This window comes from Falco naumanni, chromosome 5 (genome assembly GCF_017639655.2).
Source record: "Falco naumanni isolate bFalNau1 chromosome 5, bFalNau1.pat, whole genome shotgun sequence".
Taxonomy (NCBI): Eukaryota; Metazoa; Chordata; class Aves; order Falconiformes; family Falconidae; genus Falco; species Falco naumanni.
The window spans coordinates 26,651,411-26,670,967 of NC_054058.1; the positions used below are offsets into that span (position 1 = coordinate 26,651,411).

At 42.8% G+C, this 19,557-nt stretch overlaps 1 protein-coding gene across 1 annotated transcript in view; it reads right to left on the reverse strand.

The window, feature by feature from the left end:
* The window catches only part of SYT10 (synaptotagmin 10), a 36,025-nt gene extending 20,737 nt beyond the window's left edge, over window positions 1–15,288 (reverse strand). The window contains exons 1-2 of the mRNA XM_040597004.1: window positions 15,072–15,288; window positions 1,460–1,817 (exon numbers count right to left, since the gene is read on the reverse strand). Of these exons, the coding sequence (XP_040452938.1) occupies window positions 1,460–1,817; window positions 15,072–15,222 (509 nt within the window). The 5' untranslated portion in view covers window positions 15,223–15,288. The remainder of the gene's footprint in view (window positions 1–1,459; window positions 1,818–15,071) is intronic.
* Between the last annotated feature and the right edge of the window lie 4,269 nt (window positions 15,289–19,557).

Below are 19,557 nucleotides of genomic sequence, written 5' to 3' on the forward strand. Positions count from 1 at the left end.
CCTGTTAGTTAGTTGTGTAATACCCTTGTCATGCTCAGCTGTATCAACCTCAGTCCCTCTTTTTTTAATATGACAGTTACAATTTCAAAGATAACATCCCAGTATTTTGAAAATCTTGGTCAGAGTGGCTTGGATACTGTGCTCCCTGTCTTAGCAGATGGACACAGTAGCTGGAGCCAGGCATAGCCAGGGCAATGTGGCTTAAAGCCAGCTGTACAGTCTCGTAATTCAGGAGATGGTTCAGCTGCTGAAGTCAGTTAGACCTCCCCTGGCTGGAGTGCTGTCATTTACGGGAGCCTCCTGTGGTTGCCTGTTGGCTGTTCCACGCTGTTGGAAGAGCTGGAAAAAAGCACTTCAGCGCTCACCACTGCAATGAGCACACTGAACTGGCAAAATGCTGTATTAGGGACTCACAGAAGGCCAGCAAAGTATGTGTCCACCTAAATCTAAAGCACGTGTCTTCTCCATTCTTGTGCCTCCAAAAATTATTGTGAATGTGAGCCTTTGGGGTCTTGGTTTGGGTATTTTTGTTTTGTTTTGTTTTTCTTTAGTAGCATGTATTCATTTAGCAAATGGCTTATTGAGGGAAAGCTACTTCCTATACAGTATTTGTATTCTAACTTAAGGCATTATGCAATACTTTAGGTGCCTCCTTTAGCCTTCATTTTGCCATTCTTTGTTTATAAAACATTCCCTTTTTTTTTTAATGTAGAAAGTGAACTTTCCACTTCATTGTTTGTTTTCCATGCATTAAATTTGCTGACAGTATTTGAAGAAAATCTCCTTTGAAACTATAGGTCACTGCACACGTCTTCACTACTTTTCAATATAAAGCAGTACCTATGACAAAATAAAAGTTTGTCCTCCACTTTAATAAAAAAAAAAAATCACTTCAGGAGCACTACATGCTTGTCATTTATTTAAAGATCTTATGGAATCTGTAGTGCTTTAAGATCAGTCCATAAGAATATACATCTTTAGGCTGGGATTTTAGTTCCTTTATAAGTGGCAAACCATGTCTTAAAGAAATGTGCCATCAACAACAAATCTGTCATATATTTAGTGGAGAGGGAAACTTTCCTCTGCAAAAGCAACTGCTGTATCTATAAAAATATCTGTGAAAAGTGAGACTTGCAGTACTTTAAAAAATAACCCTGAAATAGATTTTTCTATATGCAAAACCTAAAATGGAAATGCTTAAAAGTTGCAACATATGTATTTACAAAGTAGTAGAAGACACAGATTCGATCTTCATATGTTAAAATACTGATGTAACTGAAGGTACATTGTACATTTCAGAATAAAGGACACTGAGGCTTTCCCTTCATGTGACTGCTCTTTCACCCATAATATCTAAGAAGTCTTTAAATAATCCAGGATCCTGGAAATACTCAGCAGAGTGTTCTGGCTCTACCTGTTCCCAGGAAACATGCCACAAATGTGAGTGCCCCTGACTTACCTTGATGATGATGTGGGCTCAGTGATCTGCCTCTGCATGCGTGCATGTCTGATCAAATGCTCTTTCAGTGCGTTCTGGACCTCTGCTGGTATATCAGGTGAAGTGTGGCTAATTTTCAATGCAGCTTCAAGTACCTTTGTTGTAGGTTTCCCATTTTCTTTAACTTCCTTTTTCTCACTGGTCTCAAAAACCTCTGTAGGAGCACTGGAGTTGCTCTGAGGGACATTACTGGCATTGGAAGTGAGAGGTTTACTTCTCCAGCAGGGCCAACACAACTTCCAAAAGACAAAAAGGGAGACTACCAGCAAGGCGAGCCCGCAGAAGCTGACGACTACTGCTAACAGACTGACTGAGATGTCTGCAAAGAATTAGAAACAAAGATCATAATGACAGACAAACACGAAGAAAAAAAAATTAAAATTACACAGGTTACAAGACAGAAGCTTTTCAATCATTATCTTGCATAGAGCTTTAAAGTCCTATTTATTTTTTTTTCTTCTTGATATCTAAACCTGTATCTTTAAAATGCTATCATTCTCTAATACCTATTTCACAAATGCTCCATTAATTGTTGTTCAGGCCAGGGGCCAGTATCTGTACCACTACCCATGCACTCAGTCAGACTTCTCAGGAAGGGGGTACCCAAACGGTTCCAAAATTGTGCTGTCAAAGGGTGTCCCAGGAACACATCCTGCTGAAAAATGTAAACCACAGTCAACATTTTCTGTAAGCGCACATGAAGACAGACCAGTTCTAAACCACCAGGATGATACACAAATTTCTTCAGGACTTGCTAAGCTTTTGAGTCTGTGTGCTAACTGCTTCAGAAGCATGTTAAATCCTAATGTTTAAGTGGGATAAACAGGGACAGATACGGTCTGTCATAAATAAGAAATTTCTAAGGTTAAATCTTAAGCTCTGGACTAAGACTGTGTTAGATCAAGACAGCACATATATATCGATATCTGAAATTCCACTCTGAAAACGCAGTTGGCTTCAGAGTACACTATGCAATTCCCTGAGTTGTACAGAGACCACATGGTGCACTTTACCCTGCTGCCCTGTATCTGACCTTTTCTGCCACTATTAGTTAGCATATCCGATAGCATGGCCAAAGATACGAGAACAGAATTCATACCAACGAAATTCTGTGAACAGACTTATATTTTAGGAGATGGTGGATCAGCAGAAATGCCAGTTGAGCACTAATTAGGAGTTTTATTCTATGTGACAAGTTTCACTTTGATTTTTCCAAAATTATGTAATATTACAAAATATAACTAAAAAAATCCATTTCTTTTTGAAAAAAAGCCTTCTGTGTACTTTAAAAGTATTCAATAAACCCTGCCTAAATGTCCCTCAGGTAATGGCTGCTGCTGCTTGTTACAACAAGTTTTGACAGTTTAACAGCTAATATTTTGTATCCATAGCTCCAGGCTACTAAACTAAACAGTGGAAAAGTGCAACAAGAGTTTGAGCACATTTTTTCTGAAGGATCACAGGAAGAAAAATAGTCCTCTAGGTATGTATTAGCTCCATGGAACAGTGTGTACCTTACAGGTCCCTTTGAAAGATGAAGATTCTAGTAGAAAATTTGGGAACGTTTTCTTTAATACTGTATAAAATCCAGATACATCTCTCAGCAGCAAACACAATACGGCCCATTCAATGTGAAGATACACGAGAATAGCAAAAGCAAATAGAAAATGTTTATAGTCTGGAATTGGCAGAGGATGTCCTTCTTGATTTAAAGAGTTTGGTACAAGTTGCTGCCCTGCCTTGAACAGAGGTATGCCTCTTCAACCATTTCCCGCTAGACCTGAGAAAGGTGTCCTCCTTTTCTGTCTGTAGTTAAATGTCAACATCTAGCCCTTGGAATATGCATGTCAGCTTACTGAGAAAGTCATATGGCAAATTCTTATTTAGGTTGTTTCCGTAAAATGAATGGCTGCATAACACAAGAAGCAAACTATACTTTTGCATTTCATTTTTCTAGATAATTCCGCTTCAGTAGGATCATTAGGCTATTTGGTCTGTTCTGCTGCTTACCCTGACATCCTTCCTGAGCCCAGTAATTTTTATTTAGCTTGTGCATGTTCTGCAGCAGACTGTCCTATCTTGACAAAAAGAGAAGATACTAAGATGCGTTGAGTTTACAGCTTATTTCAATGGTTAATAACTTCCTTGCAAATTTGTACTTCTGATTTGTATTTTTGTAGTTCTAATTTGCAGGCATTTATTCTTTCATGTCTTTGTATGAGAGATTAAAAGAGATGATATGCTTCATAAGACATGCCTATACAAAATACACATAAAGTAAACTGTGCCAGGAAACGAACCCATGACTTGAAACTCAATTACCTATACCAATCCCTGGAATGGTTCTAAACTGGGCCAGTTCATACCCTCCCAGCCAATTCCAGGGCATGGATCAGGATTTAGGGTAGGACAATGATAATTCTTAATAGATGCCTTGGATAAGGGCCTTTTGTTTAAGCAGATGACAGATTCTAACAGCATGGAGAGGTTCTTACATGTGAGCTGGCCTCAGGGCCAAAGAATGGTCTGCAGTGGGTGGACCCTGGCTGGATGCCACGTGGCCACCAAAGCTGCTCTATCACACCACTTCCTCAGTGGGACAAGAGAGAGAAAATATAACAAAAGGCTCCTGGGTCAAGACAAGGAAAGGGAGACATCACTCATCAGTTACCATCACGGGCAAAACAGACTCAGCTTGGGGAAATTAATTGCCAATAAAAAAACAGAGTAGGACATTGAGAAATAAAAAACAAATCTTGAAACACCTTGCCTCCACCCCTCCCTTCTTCCTGGGCTTAACTTCACTCCTGATTTCTCTACCTCCTCTCCGCCAGTGGCGCAGGGAGATGGGGAATGGGGGTTGCGGTCAGTTTGTTACACGCTGTCTCTGCCACTCCTTCCTCCTCACATTCTTCCCCTTCATATTCTTCCCCTGCTCCAGCGTGGGTTCCTTCCCACAGGAGACAGTTCTACACAAAGTTCTCCAACGTGGGTCCTTCCCACAGGCTGCGGATCTCCACGAACTGCTCAGATGTGGGTCCTTTCCATGTGTTCTTTCCACAGGGTGCAGTCCTTCAGGCACAGACTGCTTCAGCGTGGGTCTCCCATGGGGTCGCAGGTCCTGCCAGAAGCCTGTTCCAGTGTGGGCTCTCTACGGGGTCACAGCCTCCCTTGGGCACATCCACCTGCTCTGCCATGGGATCCTACATGGGCTGCAGGTGGGTATCTGCTCCACCATTAGCCTCCATGGGCTGCAAGGGGACAGCCTGCCTCACCATGGGCTTCACCACGGACTGCAGGGGAAACTCTGCTCCAGCACCTGGAGCACCTCCTGCCTCCTTCTGCACTGACCTGGGTGTATGCAGAGTTGTTGCTCTCAGGTAGCCTCACTCCTCTCTTCCAGCTGCTGTTGTGCAGCAGGTTTTTTGCTTCTTCTTAAGTATGTTATCCCAGAAATGCCACCACTGTCACTGATGGGCTCAGCCTTGGCCAGCAGCAGGTCCACCTTGGAGCCTGCTAGCATTGGCTCCAATTGACATAGGAGAAGCTTCTAGTACCTACCTTCTCACAGAAGCCACTCCCATAGCCCCCCTGCTACCAAAACCTTGCCATGGAAACCCAATACATGGTCATAAATTAATTTAATATAATAATACAGAGGCTTGCCCCACTGAAGGAACTTTTTTGTTAAATTGAACAAGCTAAATTTTCAGTCAAGCTGGACAAAATATTTTCCCATTCTCAAACCCTGAAAAAAAGTAGAACTCTCTAAAACGTTGATGATCTATCAGATATAAGAAAAAGGAAACAAAAAGCAATTAAATTTTGGGTAATTTGCAATATTTCCAGCTCAGTTTGTAGATGGTTGGCATAATTAGGTTACATTTTGAGAGGAAAGCTTTTAGAACTGGAAATTGTATTTTTTTTCATTAGAAGAATGTTGAAACTGGTTGTTTTAACAACTTTGTAACTGCTGGAAACATTTCAAAACTAGAAATATGAAAATTGATCCCTTCTAGCAGAGTTTCAATTTGTTGAATAGATACTATCAGCTGAAAAACATACCATCAGAGCATTTCTAGCCAATTCTAAGTGTTTCACTGCAAGACATTCTTCAAGCCTTCAAATAACTTGTGTGTCCTTTCAACACCTACTCTCATACTTTAACTTTCTCTAAGCTTTTTTTCTGTACTTCAATTAAACTATTTCAAATTCTAAGTCACTCCCAAGATCATTACAGAAAATATATTCTTTACAGCCTTAAAATAATCACGTGAAACTTTTTAAGTCTCAAGGGCAGAGAAAAAGATCTAATTCTACAGTTATGCAAATTATAGCCTCCATTTTTGCTATTTTACTAATAAATTAAACAACCTCACATCTTGTACTTCATAATACAACAAATACCTAAGCAGAATCATTAAATATTTTAATTGCCAGGAATTCAACTAAAGAATAGTTAATTTAAAGAAAAAAAGTATTTAATTACATTTACTGCCAGAATTGCTAAAAAGCTATCAGTCAGTATGCCATATATATTGATATAAGAAGCATATTGCTTCATTTCATCACTTCTGACAGCCACTCAGCTGAGCAATTACAAGAGATTTGCTGTCACGTGAACACTAAAATCATCTGTACACGAGCATTCAAATGGAGCTTCACAGACTCTTTGCATGTTAGACTGGATATGCCTCTTGTATTACCTTCTTATAGGAAGTTTGGTTTAAAAATACAAAACATTAAGAGACAGTTCTGCAGACTTGGAGTTTCTTCACACTGCTGCCAAGGAAACCTGGTGGGAAGGAAAATGTGTACTGAAGGATGGACACGTTATCAGGCCAGAGCTGCACTTCACGTATCTATTATTTAAAGATGCAGAACTGGCGACAAATTCAAAGACTACCTAAGTTTTTAGAGACAGAAGGAGATATACTCACCCTGCTGGGACAGCATTAATTGCCAACATTGTAAACAATGTTTTAGCTGGTCTCTGGTATGAAGGAAGAGAAAAAGCATCTCAAACTACAAGCAGTTTGTTTGACAACTCTTTTTCTGAACTGGTAATTACAGCTTGTCTTCAATGCTACACATTTGCACGGAACAGGACATCTTTCTGAATATTCATTTGGACATGAAGCATTATGGTTTTGCCATTCCAATTCTCATGCTGGGTAAACTCAGGAAATTGAAGAAAATCCTCTTTCTCACACACTTCCTTCTGATCAATGGGAAAGCTTCCAGTGATTTCAATGAAGTTACCATTTCACTCCTGATGATCTTCTTTTACTGACCTCTGTCCTTAATGTCATCTTCATAGTCCTGATAAAATTTCACAACTGAAAGAAAGTATCCTATTTCCTCATGGTTTTATATTTAAAACTACTCTTTCAAGATATGGAATTTTAGACAATTTTATATTTCTCATTTGAGAAAGGCATGTATATTTGGGAAGTGTGTGAATTCTATTTACCTCCAAATCTCTCTGCATTTTTAATAAATATCCTCAGAAATGTTTCCCCCATAAAAGGCTCCTTGACAGCCAGTCTTTCATATCAGGCAAGTATTTCAGAAACATCACCTTCTTTTCTGGATGCTGGGGAATGTTTTAAGCAATGGTTTCTGTCCTATGTCTTCCAACAATTTGTTGTTTGAAACTTGCCTCAGAACAGTTCTGCCTATGAATGCATTCACAAACATCCACAAACATTTTAGTCAGTGGCTTGACACCATGCCCCTTGATGCTTAACTTTGGAAAAGCATACTCCACAAACCCATGATCCTGAATGGAGAAAGACCACATAGTGCTGTGATGTAGCTGCCCATGTGTATAAGGTGCAGGTAAACATCTAATATGGACCACACTAAGGACAGCATACTCTTGTCAGCAAAGGAACAGGGGGAAAGGAACACCTGGAAAAATAGAGGGTTATATTCCTTTTTGACCCACCTGTTGGTTTATAACTGATCTTGGTTCTGTTAAATTGTTAAGTACAATGTCTCTGTAACTTTTTTCAAACACATTTTTCTTTAACTTGTAATTTGTTCTCTTGTTCTTCAGCCATAAGGAACTTCACCCTTTCCATATGACCACTGTAAAGGGAACTCTTGTCTGGAATATTTGGAGTCAGCTCAATCAGATAAATTAATATGTCTCTCATTTTCTAGGATTTGAAGGAAAGCAGGAGCTTTATCAAATAAAAGGTCTGGGTCTAATAAATCTCTCTTATCCCCATGTATATGAACTAATTGGTCCAACTCATCATTTCTGCTGTTCAGTTTTCCTTGGGGATATTTGAAGAACATAAAAAGTTGCTGGTGTTCATTTTTATTTGGCATTAGCAGATCTTCCACAATTACCTCTGTCTCATCCAAATCCCTGCAGATGGGGATATAATGCTTTAGCGTGCCTCAAAGTGGCAGGTGCAGAGTCTTGTATTTTCTTTCATAACTGGAACCTGTTAAAACACCCGACTTAAATTTCAAATGGCAAAAATAGCCTTTCACTTAAACATCTACATGTGATCTTCTCTCAGTCTGATGTAAGAATTTGTTCAAAACAGCCATCACTATCTACTGACTGGTACATCACTTAATGCTAACAGAGCTCTGTGGTAGCATGTCTTTTGACAGTAAGGGAATCAAATGAACTCAGGTATCACTGTGATTTACTACACAATTACAGCGCATAAAATATTAATCTCTCAAAATCATTTTATCTTAATTATTATCTATCAATACCTCTGTCAATCTGTATCTGTCCAACCACAAATGGAATGCCCTCTTTTGCCATTTCAAACGCCATGTACAGGACTTTAGATTACATGACATACAGCAGATACAGGGTATTTTCCAAAAGCTTATTAGCCTTCTCCTAGCCCACATTACTTTCTGCTTTCCAGAAATCAGAAGGAATTTGCCACAACAGCTGTCTCTTCATGAGCCTCAGTACATGATTTGTGTGCTGTATGTAACCAGAGGAGATGGCTCTCACTTTTGCCTGACTGGGTCATTGTGTTCTGCCTGCAGTGTAGGAAGCAAAAGATGTTGCACTGAACATTGGCCCCTCCTTTCTAACACACCAAATGTAAACTGTCTCTACTTTCAAGGTTTTTTCTAGCCTACCTACTTTTCTACTTGTTAACTCTCACTTAACCTCAACAGGAGGTAACTCCCACCTCTGTTCAACCCATGTCTGCCTGCCTTGCCTTCTATTAAACACAAAACTAACTTTGGTCCCATACTACTCTCACACTTGCAAGGATGTCTCTGTGAGCATCTACAAGAAACCCTCATTACCCTCTTTCAGACAAGAAAACAAAATTAAAATATCATAAGCCCACTGGACTGTCATTAATCATATGCATACCATAGCTGTAACAAAGTTAAAGCAGCTCAAGTATCATTTTTGAACTGTCATGGTTACGTTTATTCTTACTCAGCATCATATAATGAACACCTCACACATATGACGAGACCCAGCAAAACACTGTGTCTCCTTATCTTCATCATTACAGGTTTGCCCTCCAGCTGTTATAAAAGTTTCTGTATTTTTCTTTTGTATTTCTTTGCAAAATGCGTATGGAGGAAGATTCTTTCATAAAACTCCTTTTTACTGTGTATTGCTGCTGTCTGTATGTTGAGCACTTCTGCATTATTGTGACTGCGTTCACATTTACTGTAAATAAATCTGGTCTCTGTGGCGTGTCTGCCCCTCTGTTCTGCATTTACACTTCTGAATTAGATGCATTTCTGGTTTTCACAGCTCGTTAACACTGATTTTGTAAAGCATATTTTTCAGTAAATCTGTACTTTTTTCTCTTAAACCATATTTCTCTCTGATAATAAATTTGTTCTGACCAGGTGATAATCTGTAACATTAATAATTGGATTGGTCTGTTAACTGTTCAAATGTTTATTATTTAATTTTATCACTTCTCTGTAACAGAACATTCAATTGTTTCACACAGCAGATACTTTCTCATGAAGAAAAATGGTCCTTTCCTGTATGACAGTCCTACACTGACCACAATAATCTTCACATTCGTTCAAGCCATTTCTGGTCCCTTTCATGCTTGCTTTGGCACAGCTGAGAAGCATTTGCAAGCACACTACTGGGTAAATCTGTTCTTTCTCCCGCCTGAATGTATGCAGGCAGTGTAAGTGTATCTACAGCTTATATTCTCTGTGTGTGTGTTTGCATGCGTGTGTATGTGATATGTGCATGCACACATGCATGTTTAAAGGAACCAGGACTAAACGTAAACCATCAGCCACCACCAGCAGGTTGAGAGGTATCAGGAAAGCAGCTGACAGCCAACAGTAGATTCATGCCAGCTATGTCAGGAGGACCCAAGACATTGCTCTTCAGGGAACAATGTGACTGTATTATAGAATGGCCATGTGCAGGATGCTCCAGTGTCTTCTTACTACCCCTATACTTCTAAAGCAAACTGTCAATCAGGGGTAGGGTAAGAAACTTGGTACATTACACTTTTTTGATAATAAAATAAATTTGAGTAGAATATTTAGATGAATAACAAACGATCCTGTAGAAGCTGATGCTCTTTGCATGGTCAACTTAAAAATAATCATTGCCTGACAAGCAAAAGAGCAAGAGCAAACATCATTCTCTAGAACTTTCTACCCACTCTAGACAGCTAAAATACACCCTCCTGCCAGGGAAGCAACCAGGATACCAGCTCTGTTGGAAACACTGGTTCCCCATCAGAACTGACAATGAGAGAGTGCAGTTCTGCAGGACCAGCAGGACTAAAAAAACCCGCAAAGACAGCAGAAAGTGCCCACCATTTGCAGAGGACATGCAATGAATTTTAAACGTGTCCCTAGGGCAGGATGCCAAACCTCCTCTCACCCTCTCACTACACTTTATGCAATTCACTTAATGTTCAGAAATGCTCGCAACTGGGACTTTGATGTGCTTGGTTCCTTTGAAAATGAGGAGGGATGCTTAACTGGCAGAAATGAATTAAGAGTCATTTATTAATCAGATAACCTGATTCAAAATAGAGGTATAACGAAGCTGCATATATGAATTTTGGACACTTCTAGAAAATAATTTACTTGGATTAGAGATAAATTGTTAGGTGCAATCTTGCACATCCAGCTCCCATTTATTTTCCACCTGCACTCTTCCTATTAGTTGACAAACATCTTAATCATTTCGCCCAAATCTGCTGGAAATAAAGGAGGTGTAAAATAAAAAAGAAACAACAGTTGCACATCTGATTCAGCATTTTGCCATAAATGTTATGCCCTTCAAAAGAAGGCTTGCATAGTCATCTAACTATATAAAGGTACCATAAATGTAAACAGCTTCCTAATCTTTTCACTTGAGCATTCTTCTGAGAAGAGAGAATTAATAGTCCTTATAATTACCAGGACACAAAATAACAGCAGATGTCTATCTTCACTAATTGTCTAAAGCTCTTAGAAATTTATGAAATTGTTCACCTCACTAAGATTCTTTGCTTGAGTTCCATAGATTAATTATCCATTACACTAACTATGATTACCCCTTCTCGACCTAAGCAGTGAGCAGTAATTGAGGGTCCTAAGGTGACAGCGTTGACACTGAGAAAGAAAAAATTATTGAATAATCAGCCATTTCTTTGATGTAATACTGTTTTTCCACAAAGAATGTCCAAACTCTTAATTTCTCTGAGAATAAGAGTAATCAAACACATGGAGGGTTGGGGTTTTTTGTTGTTATTTTGTTAGCAGCAAATCTGAAAAGCTCTCCTTTCTGCTTTGTTGTTTCATTTTGTTGCATTCTGCCTTCCCAAAGCCATGCTCTCCATTTTTTGTTCTGTGTTTCTGGCTCCCTCTTCTTTGTGTTTGATTCTGTTGTCCTTGTTATATATACTTCATTCTCATACCTAGACATGGACACTATCAAAAAAATCAGTACCCAGCTTCTCTGCTTGCCAGTGAAACTTCTTGGGTCACAAGGTCAATATTGCCTCATATTTTGCATTAAGCCTGTGACTGGGTGGTGCATCTTTTGTCTCAAGTAGTTGATTCCTCTGAGAAGCTTGGCTGCTTTTCACAGTCTAGCTGAACAGAAAGCAATCATCACACCCACCAGTATAACCACATCACAGGCAGTTTTAGTTGCCCTTGTTACCGTTTTCAACTTCTAGGGCATATTTTTATTCTTATATTAAATAAAACTGGTCTGCTTTCCTTTTTACCATATACTCTTTTATTTTCTGATTTTTTTTTCATGCGGTATTCTTTCCTTTCCAAATATGGGTCTCCTCATATTTTAGATGTCTTTCCTCCAATGAAATCTCAATAATGATTTTTACCTATGCTACCTTTGTGGCGCTTTTAGGTACTGAATGAACCCACCATTTAAAGAGAGAATACGCTATCATTATATAGTCAACTTTTTTTTTTTTTTTTTTGGTCTTTTCTCTCCTCTTTATACTGCCTCCTGGACTATTTGCTGTTTAGATTTTCATTGGAAGTTTAGCTGTCATTCTGCAACATAACAAGATACAATGATCAACCATTACTCTGTAATAGCCCACTCACAATCTTTTAGCTTCTCCACATCTTCCAGAAGTCCTCCTCACAACTCAAGTTTCTTCTTACACTTACTACAGTAGTTTTTTCTTCACACTCTTCAGAGCTTATTGCAGGAACTCATTCCCAGCACACTTCTATGGCTGGAGCCCCAGGGAGAAATAACCGAACTGGTTCCATGATGCGTATCACCCAGTGTAGGCATATGCTTTCCGCATCATTGTTTGGGACACACAGCAGAACCAATAGGGCTAAATTAGCCATTCCTCCTCTCTACAATACAGCTACAGCTTCACGATGCCACAACTTTGCAGAATTTACTCAGTCATAGAAGGATACGGCTACATGACATGGATTCTCATGCCAAATACTACCACCCTACATATGAGACACATATTTCAGAAAAACACAAACATTTGTGGCTTCATACTCAGAATGATGATGAAGAGCACTTAAAATTTCTACCATTGATAAACAGGGACTATGGATGTTCAACACTGTGGACCACATTATTCATAGAGATGTTAAAATGAACTCTATGTGCATTTGAAGAACAGAAGAGCAGAAGAGACATGGCACAGTTCACCTTTCAGTGACCACATTTCTCTCGACCTAAACAGTATTTACAATCTTTCAGTTCATAAAATTAAGGCAAGTGATATTTATATCTTGTTTATCCAAGTGTTTACATATTAAAATATTGTAAATTATCAACAATGACAGTGTGTTCTTCCTCCAGAATCAGAAAGCATTAATATATGCTTATTAGCAGTGTTACTAATGAGACAATGTTTAATATGAGTGTGCTGATGAAGTTGACATGCGTCATCTAAGAATGGTTTCCTTTTAAGGGGGAAAACAGTGAGATTTAGGAACTCAGCTGAGATGTGGGATGCAGTGGTTCAAGCCCCCGGTCTGTTAACTATCAGGTTTTTTTCTAATCCAACAATTGCAAGGTCGTTAGGGTTTACAAATAAACCAAGATGATTGTTGACTGAAGAAATGTTTAAAAAGAAGCTCCCGTTACTGTACATGGTGCAAGGCAAGTGCTGAAGATTCACATTTTCTAAACAGCAAACTTTCGTTTACCTCGTGGGACTCTTCTGTATCCTACACACCTCACGTGCTTATACATCAGCTTTGGTTTTATATGACACCTAATACTGACTCCCTGTACAGTACTCCCTAAAAATCAGGTAAACTAATCTTTTCGGAGCCAAATTTTCAGGCTCCGTAGGGCAATTTATTTCTATGCAACCTTTTACGATTCGGACCAAGCCAACCAACGCGGTCGGAACGTCCCCCGTAGCCGTCATTTACAAACCCGCGACCCGTTCCGGTGGGAGCAGGCTGCAAACCCCGCGCCCCCCGGCTGCGCCGGCGGCGGGGACGCGGGGCAAGCGGCGCCCGCGGCGGACCGAGCCCCCCTGGCCGCCCCCCCTCCCCCCCGCCCTGCCGCCCCGGGCCGCGCCCGCCTTCACCGGCTGCAAACTCGGCTCCGGCCTCAAGCGCAAAGCCCTGGGAGAACCGTGCGGGTACCCGGGTCTGAAAGAAAAATCGCTCCCCTTTCAGACAACAGGTTTTTGTTCTAAGGTACTACAAGTAACCCGGAATTTGCCGTAACATCTGTGGACATTGGAAGAAAGGGAAAAGAAAAAAACGCAGCAGCTGCGGCAACAGCTACAGCGCCGCTGGGTCCCATGCTGAGGACCTGCGGCTTTTCAGGACTTGGTGTTAATGTATTTAATTTGCACTGTACGCTTGGTATTTCTTTGTTGGCCATAATGCAAGCTGTCCATTTGTATTTATGGGCAGACAGAACAGGCTACCAATCCCTTCTGGCAGAAATTAAGCACTGAACCTGGACTAATTTTCAAGCCCCGTCCTAAAAACAAGTACCACGGAGAGCGAAGAGTGCAGAGTGCCGTGCGAGTTCCGCCGAGGCGCAGCGCCGGTTCCGAAATCCAGACAAGCCAGGAATCACAGACCAAAGGTACCACCGTTAGGAGTCAAAATCTTGGTTTCGACTCCACACACACACACACACAGAGACACATGCAATTTTCCCGGACGGTCCTGGACCGGACGGCTGCCCTGACTCTACAAGTTCCCACCGCCCGGCAGAGCGCTCTCGCGCCGCCGCAGGCATCAGCGGAGGGGATGCGGAACGCCGCAAACCCTGCTCAGGGAGCGCCGGGCGCTCCGTCAGGTTCCATCGTCGGGCTGCTCGGACCTGGGGCTCGGTGACCTGCGCCCCGAGCCCGGGCTGCGCCCCGAGCAGCGGCGGCCGCCCCCCAGCAGCCCCCCGCCGGCCCCACCGCCCCCCGCGGAGCCGCCCGCGCCTCCGCGCAACCTGTTGCCGCGGCCCCGCCGGCCGCGCGCTGGGGCGGCCGGGGGGAGCCGAGGGGCGGCCGGCGCAGCCCACGCGTGGGCCACCCGTCGCGCGGAAATGCTGCCCACCCGTGACAAGACTACCACGCACAACCCTCTGCCCCGCTCGCCGCACGCGCGGCCCCACAGACGCATGCAACAGCAGGGGTCCGCGCGTTGCATACAGAAGAACTCCCACCGCGGGGACAACTTTGTCGGAGCGGGGCTGCGGGGGGCAAACGCGCGAGCAGCGGGGGAACGGGGCCGGCTCCAGCGGCGCGGCTCCAGCCGATGGCAGAGCTCGCACGTCGGCGGCGACTCCTCTCCCCTCGGCGCCTCCCGGATCTCCCCGTCCCCACTCCTGCACCCCCGCCCGCGGCCCCACGTTTCGCCCCGTCGCCCCCGGCTCGCTGGCCCCCACCCCAGGCGGCGGCTCGGCGGTCCCGGCGCTTCCCTCGCTGCTTCCCGGGAGCCTGCGCGGGCTGCGAGGGAGAGGATATTAAAGCGGGCTGCGTGACTGCCCCCCCTCCGCCCCCTCCGCACGCAGGGAAGGCAAAGGAAAAAGTTGCGCTCTCCGGCCGCCCACGACGGCGCTGTCCGCCCCGCGGCGGCGGCAGGACGAGCCCCGCGGCGGCGGGGCCGGGGTCGGTACCTGTGCCGCCGATGCCCTGGCGGGCGGTCTCCAGGGGGAAGATGCCGGCGCACTTCTCCCGCTCCACCTGCCCGCCCAGGCAGAGCTCCGAGATGATCTGCAGCGCCTTGTGGCAGAGGCTGCCCACGCCGTCCTCCGCGGGGAAACTCATCTTCTGCCCCGGCCGCCCGCTAGGCCATGGCCGGCGCGGGACGGCTCCGCGCCCGACCCGCGCAGCCTCCCGCGGGGAGCGGAGCGGGGCGGAGCGGCGGCGCGGTGCGAGTGAACCGCAGAAGTAGTGAAGGGGGAGGGGGGGGGGGGAAGACAAAAAAGGGGGGGGGAGGGGAGAAAATAAAAAAGGGGGGGGGGATATAAGCATCCACTTAGCAACGCCTTTTGTGCCTAGCGGGCTTCGGTAGGCGGCTCGGCCAATGGCAGCGGGCGCGGGGCGGCCACACGACTCGCGTCCCCCGGGGAAACTTTTCCTTCCCCCGCCCCGCGGCCGGGCGAGGGGCGGCGGCGCCGGGACGGCTCCCGGGGTGAGGGCCCCGCCGGGAGCGCGGCGCGGCGGCCTCGGTCGGGGGCTGCTCGGGGGCGAGCGAGGCAGAGCGGGGACTGCGCGGGTGCCGGCCGGCGGGGTCCTGCCCTCCGCCCCCGGCAGGAGCCCCGCGCCCCGCTGAGCAGCGGTGCGCTCCGTGCGGAGCTCCCCGCTCGCTCACCGCGCCGGAGGCACGGAGCAGGGTTTATTCCCCACCGCTCCGGTCGTTCTTCCCGGAACGTGGTTCCTGAGGTGACCTGGGCAGTGCAATCTTCAGTACGGGGCTGCCGAGCAACGTCGGATAACTCCGTTAGCCAAACCACCGTCCCCACTGCACCTTTCCGCAGGAGTTAGGGAGTAGTTTACCTCGAGTATTTCTGTAAATCGTACAGGCCTTAGAGTAACCTTACGACTGTCCGGTCTGTTTCCTCAACAAGTTCTCTAAAGTTGGTTTTGTTTGGTTTGGAGTTTTTTGTTGGTTATTTTCTGAGATAGAAAACTTACGGGTACTGCGTGTGCGTGAACATACTTCTAAATTTCAGTGCAGTGTATGCTACTGCTAGTGGTTGTTTCAATTGTCAGCTGCATAGCCGAGCAAGACTTAAGCTGTTGCTTTGTTCGTATACCTACTGAAATTCTGATACATTTTCATGTTTGTGAAGAAAAATGCATCTACTTTTACAGCATATGTATGTCTTCCAATGCTTCATTCTAATTAGACATAGTTGAAAGGCAGTCTGCTAGCAGTTTGCTTAACAGCGCTGCCTGTAGTCTGCTGCCAGGGTGTCTTGGTTTCATAAGCATGAGAAGTTAACTTGTGTAGTGCTGTGCTTTTTTTCCTCCAGATTTCGAATTTTTTATCTGTTACCTGAAAATTAGTAACTCTCTAACAAACCACAAAATTGAACATTTGAAAACTTTGTAACCATCAATCAATACCTGTAAATTATGAAATAATACAGAAATGTTTATCCCAGTTTTAATTCTGAAGTTAGATACTTCATATGGTATAGATGCTTGTAAAAAACACAAGATGATAGTTCTAAAAAGCATCCTCTTGGCATTTTGAAAGCTCATGCATTTATGCATGTGAATTCATGCACATGTATTTTTTAGAATCTTAGGAAAGTAATAGACTCTTGTATACAAACTGTAACATCAACAGACATTGTGTTCCATAAAGGTTTTTCACAGATACAGCAGGTATTTCAGAAACATAAGATGCTACCAAAGAAATCATACACTATTCAGTGCATTTCCTGAGACTTGCATTGTCATAACTGTGTTATTTCTGCAAAATATTCTGACACATCCTAGAATGTTTAGACTGTAACTAGTCAGGGCACACAGCTGTGTTGTAGTACTGTTGGAAGACTCATTTAACCCTCACAGGGACTTAAATCTGTATAATGATCTCATAAAATTAGGCTTGCTAGGTACGTACATATTTTCCTTACAGTGAAGGCTACTGATGCTTACTTCCAAACTTCAAAATATGAACATATTTACTGTTTGTGTGACATTTACAGTCCTGTTCCCAAAATTCTGTCATGCACCACCAACTAATAATTAAGCAGTCTGTTTATCTTTGAGACACTCAGAGCTCTAGCAGAAGCTAACAGGAGATACTGTACAGACTGATGAAGGAAGGATCTTAAACAGAAATTAATTTTAATGAAAGTGAGGCCTTCATTTAAAGGCTAAGACCTAAGCTCTTCTATTTCTGAACCTTCCTACAGACTGTCTTTGTGCCCATGGATGTGTCATGCAGTTCATGAGTGAGTTTTTTTCTTTTTGTCTCTGAAGTTACTGGCAGTTTTGCCATTTATTATAAGAGTCAAAGTTCTACACATAAATCAGTTTGCTACCCTGCTTGTTTACTTACGTAGTAAGACTTTGGTGCATTCTTATACTGTCCACCTTTGCACACAAGAACTTCAGTTCAGTGAAGATCATGCAACCTTATTGATATTATTATTGATAGTATTGATGAGTACATAGACATAGAAAAGCACAAACAGATATATTCTACATTAATAATAATAAAAAATAAATAATTGAAGACTGAGATTTTCAGGTAGATGTCTGAAGACAGGTACCCAGGTTGTATCTCTCTTAGCTGTCCTAAGTACTTTAAAAAATGGTTTTAGGTATACAAAAAATACCAGCCACAGTGAGCAGTATCACTGAATCTTCATCAAATGCATCACCATCACCCTGTTCTTCAGTAAGTGGCATGGATATAAACTTTAATTCATCAACAAGAATGTTTTTTCTCATCCTAAGTACAGTGAGATGAGTTTCACTAGGAGATTAATGATTCTGCTGGTGAGATATGCTGACAATTCTGTCCAAAACCAGATCCAGATATATCTTTTGTTGCTGGGGTCAAGTTATTGATGAAGGAAATTCTTCACTTTTTTTTTTTTTTTTTTGAGGAGTTTGGTCTGAAATGTGAATTCAGAATCCAATGTGTTCTTTCAGTGGAAAACTACTTTTTCTGCATATGAAAGGATATTAAAGGTTTTTTTTCTAGCTTCTTCTCCTACTGCCTGGATTTTCAATGGCCTGGCAGTTTTTAAATGAATATGCAGTTGCATCATGTGCCCTTTTATCCACAAAGACCATTTCCCCTTTGGAAGTGCTCTCAGGCTATCTCACCGCATGTGTTCTGTTAGGACACAGCAGACTCATGCCTCGTGGGTTCCAGCTGCTGGGACCACACCAGAGCTTACCCACACTTGCCCTGCTGACTGCTGGTCATTACCAAGTCCAAACTGGCTTGACTGCTTTTTCTTGATTCATGTTGACTAAGGGAGAAAATTTCCTTTTTCACATTCATTGCATGTATTCACATGCTCATATTGTCTGTGCAATATCCAACCAGTGATTAGGGTACTACTCTTTGGACTGGGAAAACATGGGATAAATACCTGGTTTTGTAAGATGTATTCTTTAACAAATGCTGTGTTAGGATTTCTGAAGTTTAGTCAATATGGGTAGCCTAAAGGCAGACAAGGTTCAGATGTCTTTCAGAGTTAAGCTGCATTACTAAGTGTAAGGCCACAAACTATGTGATGTAAATGAGTGAAGACCTAGTAATTTGCAAAAGAGGAAGGGATGGTCTTGTGACTATCGAGTCAAAAGTACTCTTTGCTGCAGGTGTTGATAAGCAGGTGTAAGAACAGCTGTAGTAATGGTATACTGCACAGTTCATAGGTTTTGACCACTTTCTGAAGTGAATTTCTGTCTGAAATTCAGCTAGAGTGGCAATGTACAATGCCAAGATGTCTGTGAAAGAAAATAGTCTCTGTAGCCATGCTTGCAAGGAGAGACTGGCTCTGAGGGTACTGCTGGGCATGGCCAAATGGAGGCTTTGTAGGTATCCCCAGGGAGAACCATGATTTGCTCTTCACTTGCGCAGTCTTCTACAGCTCCCCCCTGTGCTTCTTGTACATTGTACCTGTTCACTTTTTTTCATAAGCACTTACTCTATTTTTAGTAAAGTGGCACCCTAGTCTTAGGTGGAACTTTCAAGTATTTCTTTTTACTTCAGCTGAGAGTTTTGCCTTGGTGTCTTGATTTAGAATTAAATAAGGATACAAAAAAAACCCAAAACAACAGAGGTAGGGGAAAAGAAACATTTCAGCGTTCAGCTTTTGGAAACAAATTACAAATACAAATCAATGAATGTTCACAGCTCCTTTGCATGTAACTGGTTAGGTAGGCCTAACCAGTTTTTGTTTGTAACAGTTAGAAATGCATTTTTTCCCTGATAGCATCTCCTTAACATTAAAATCCATTTTAAACAGCAAAATAAATCTGGAAACATTAAAGATTGCTTTACTCTAGCTGCATATTTTTAACCCTCTAATTTTGAGTAAGAAGTGCCTTTCACTTCTAATGTAACAAAAAAAAAAAAAAAAAGGAAGAAAAAAAGAGCTGTCTGACAGGCATTATTACAGTTAT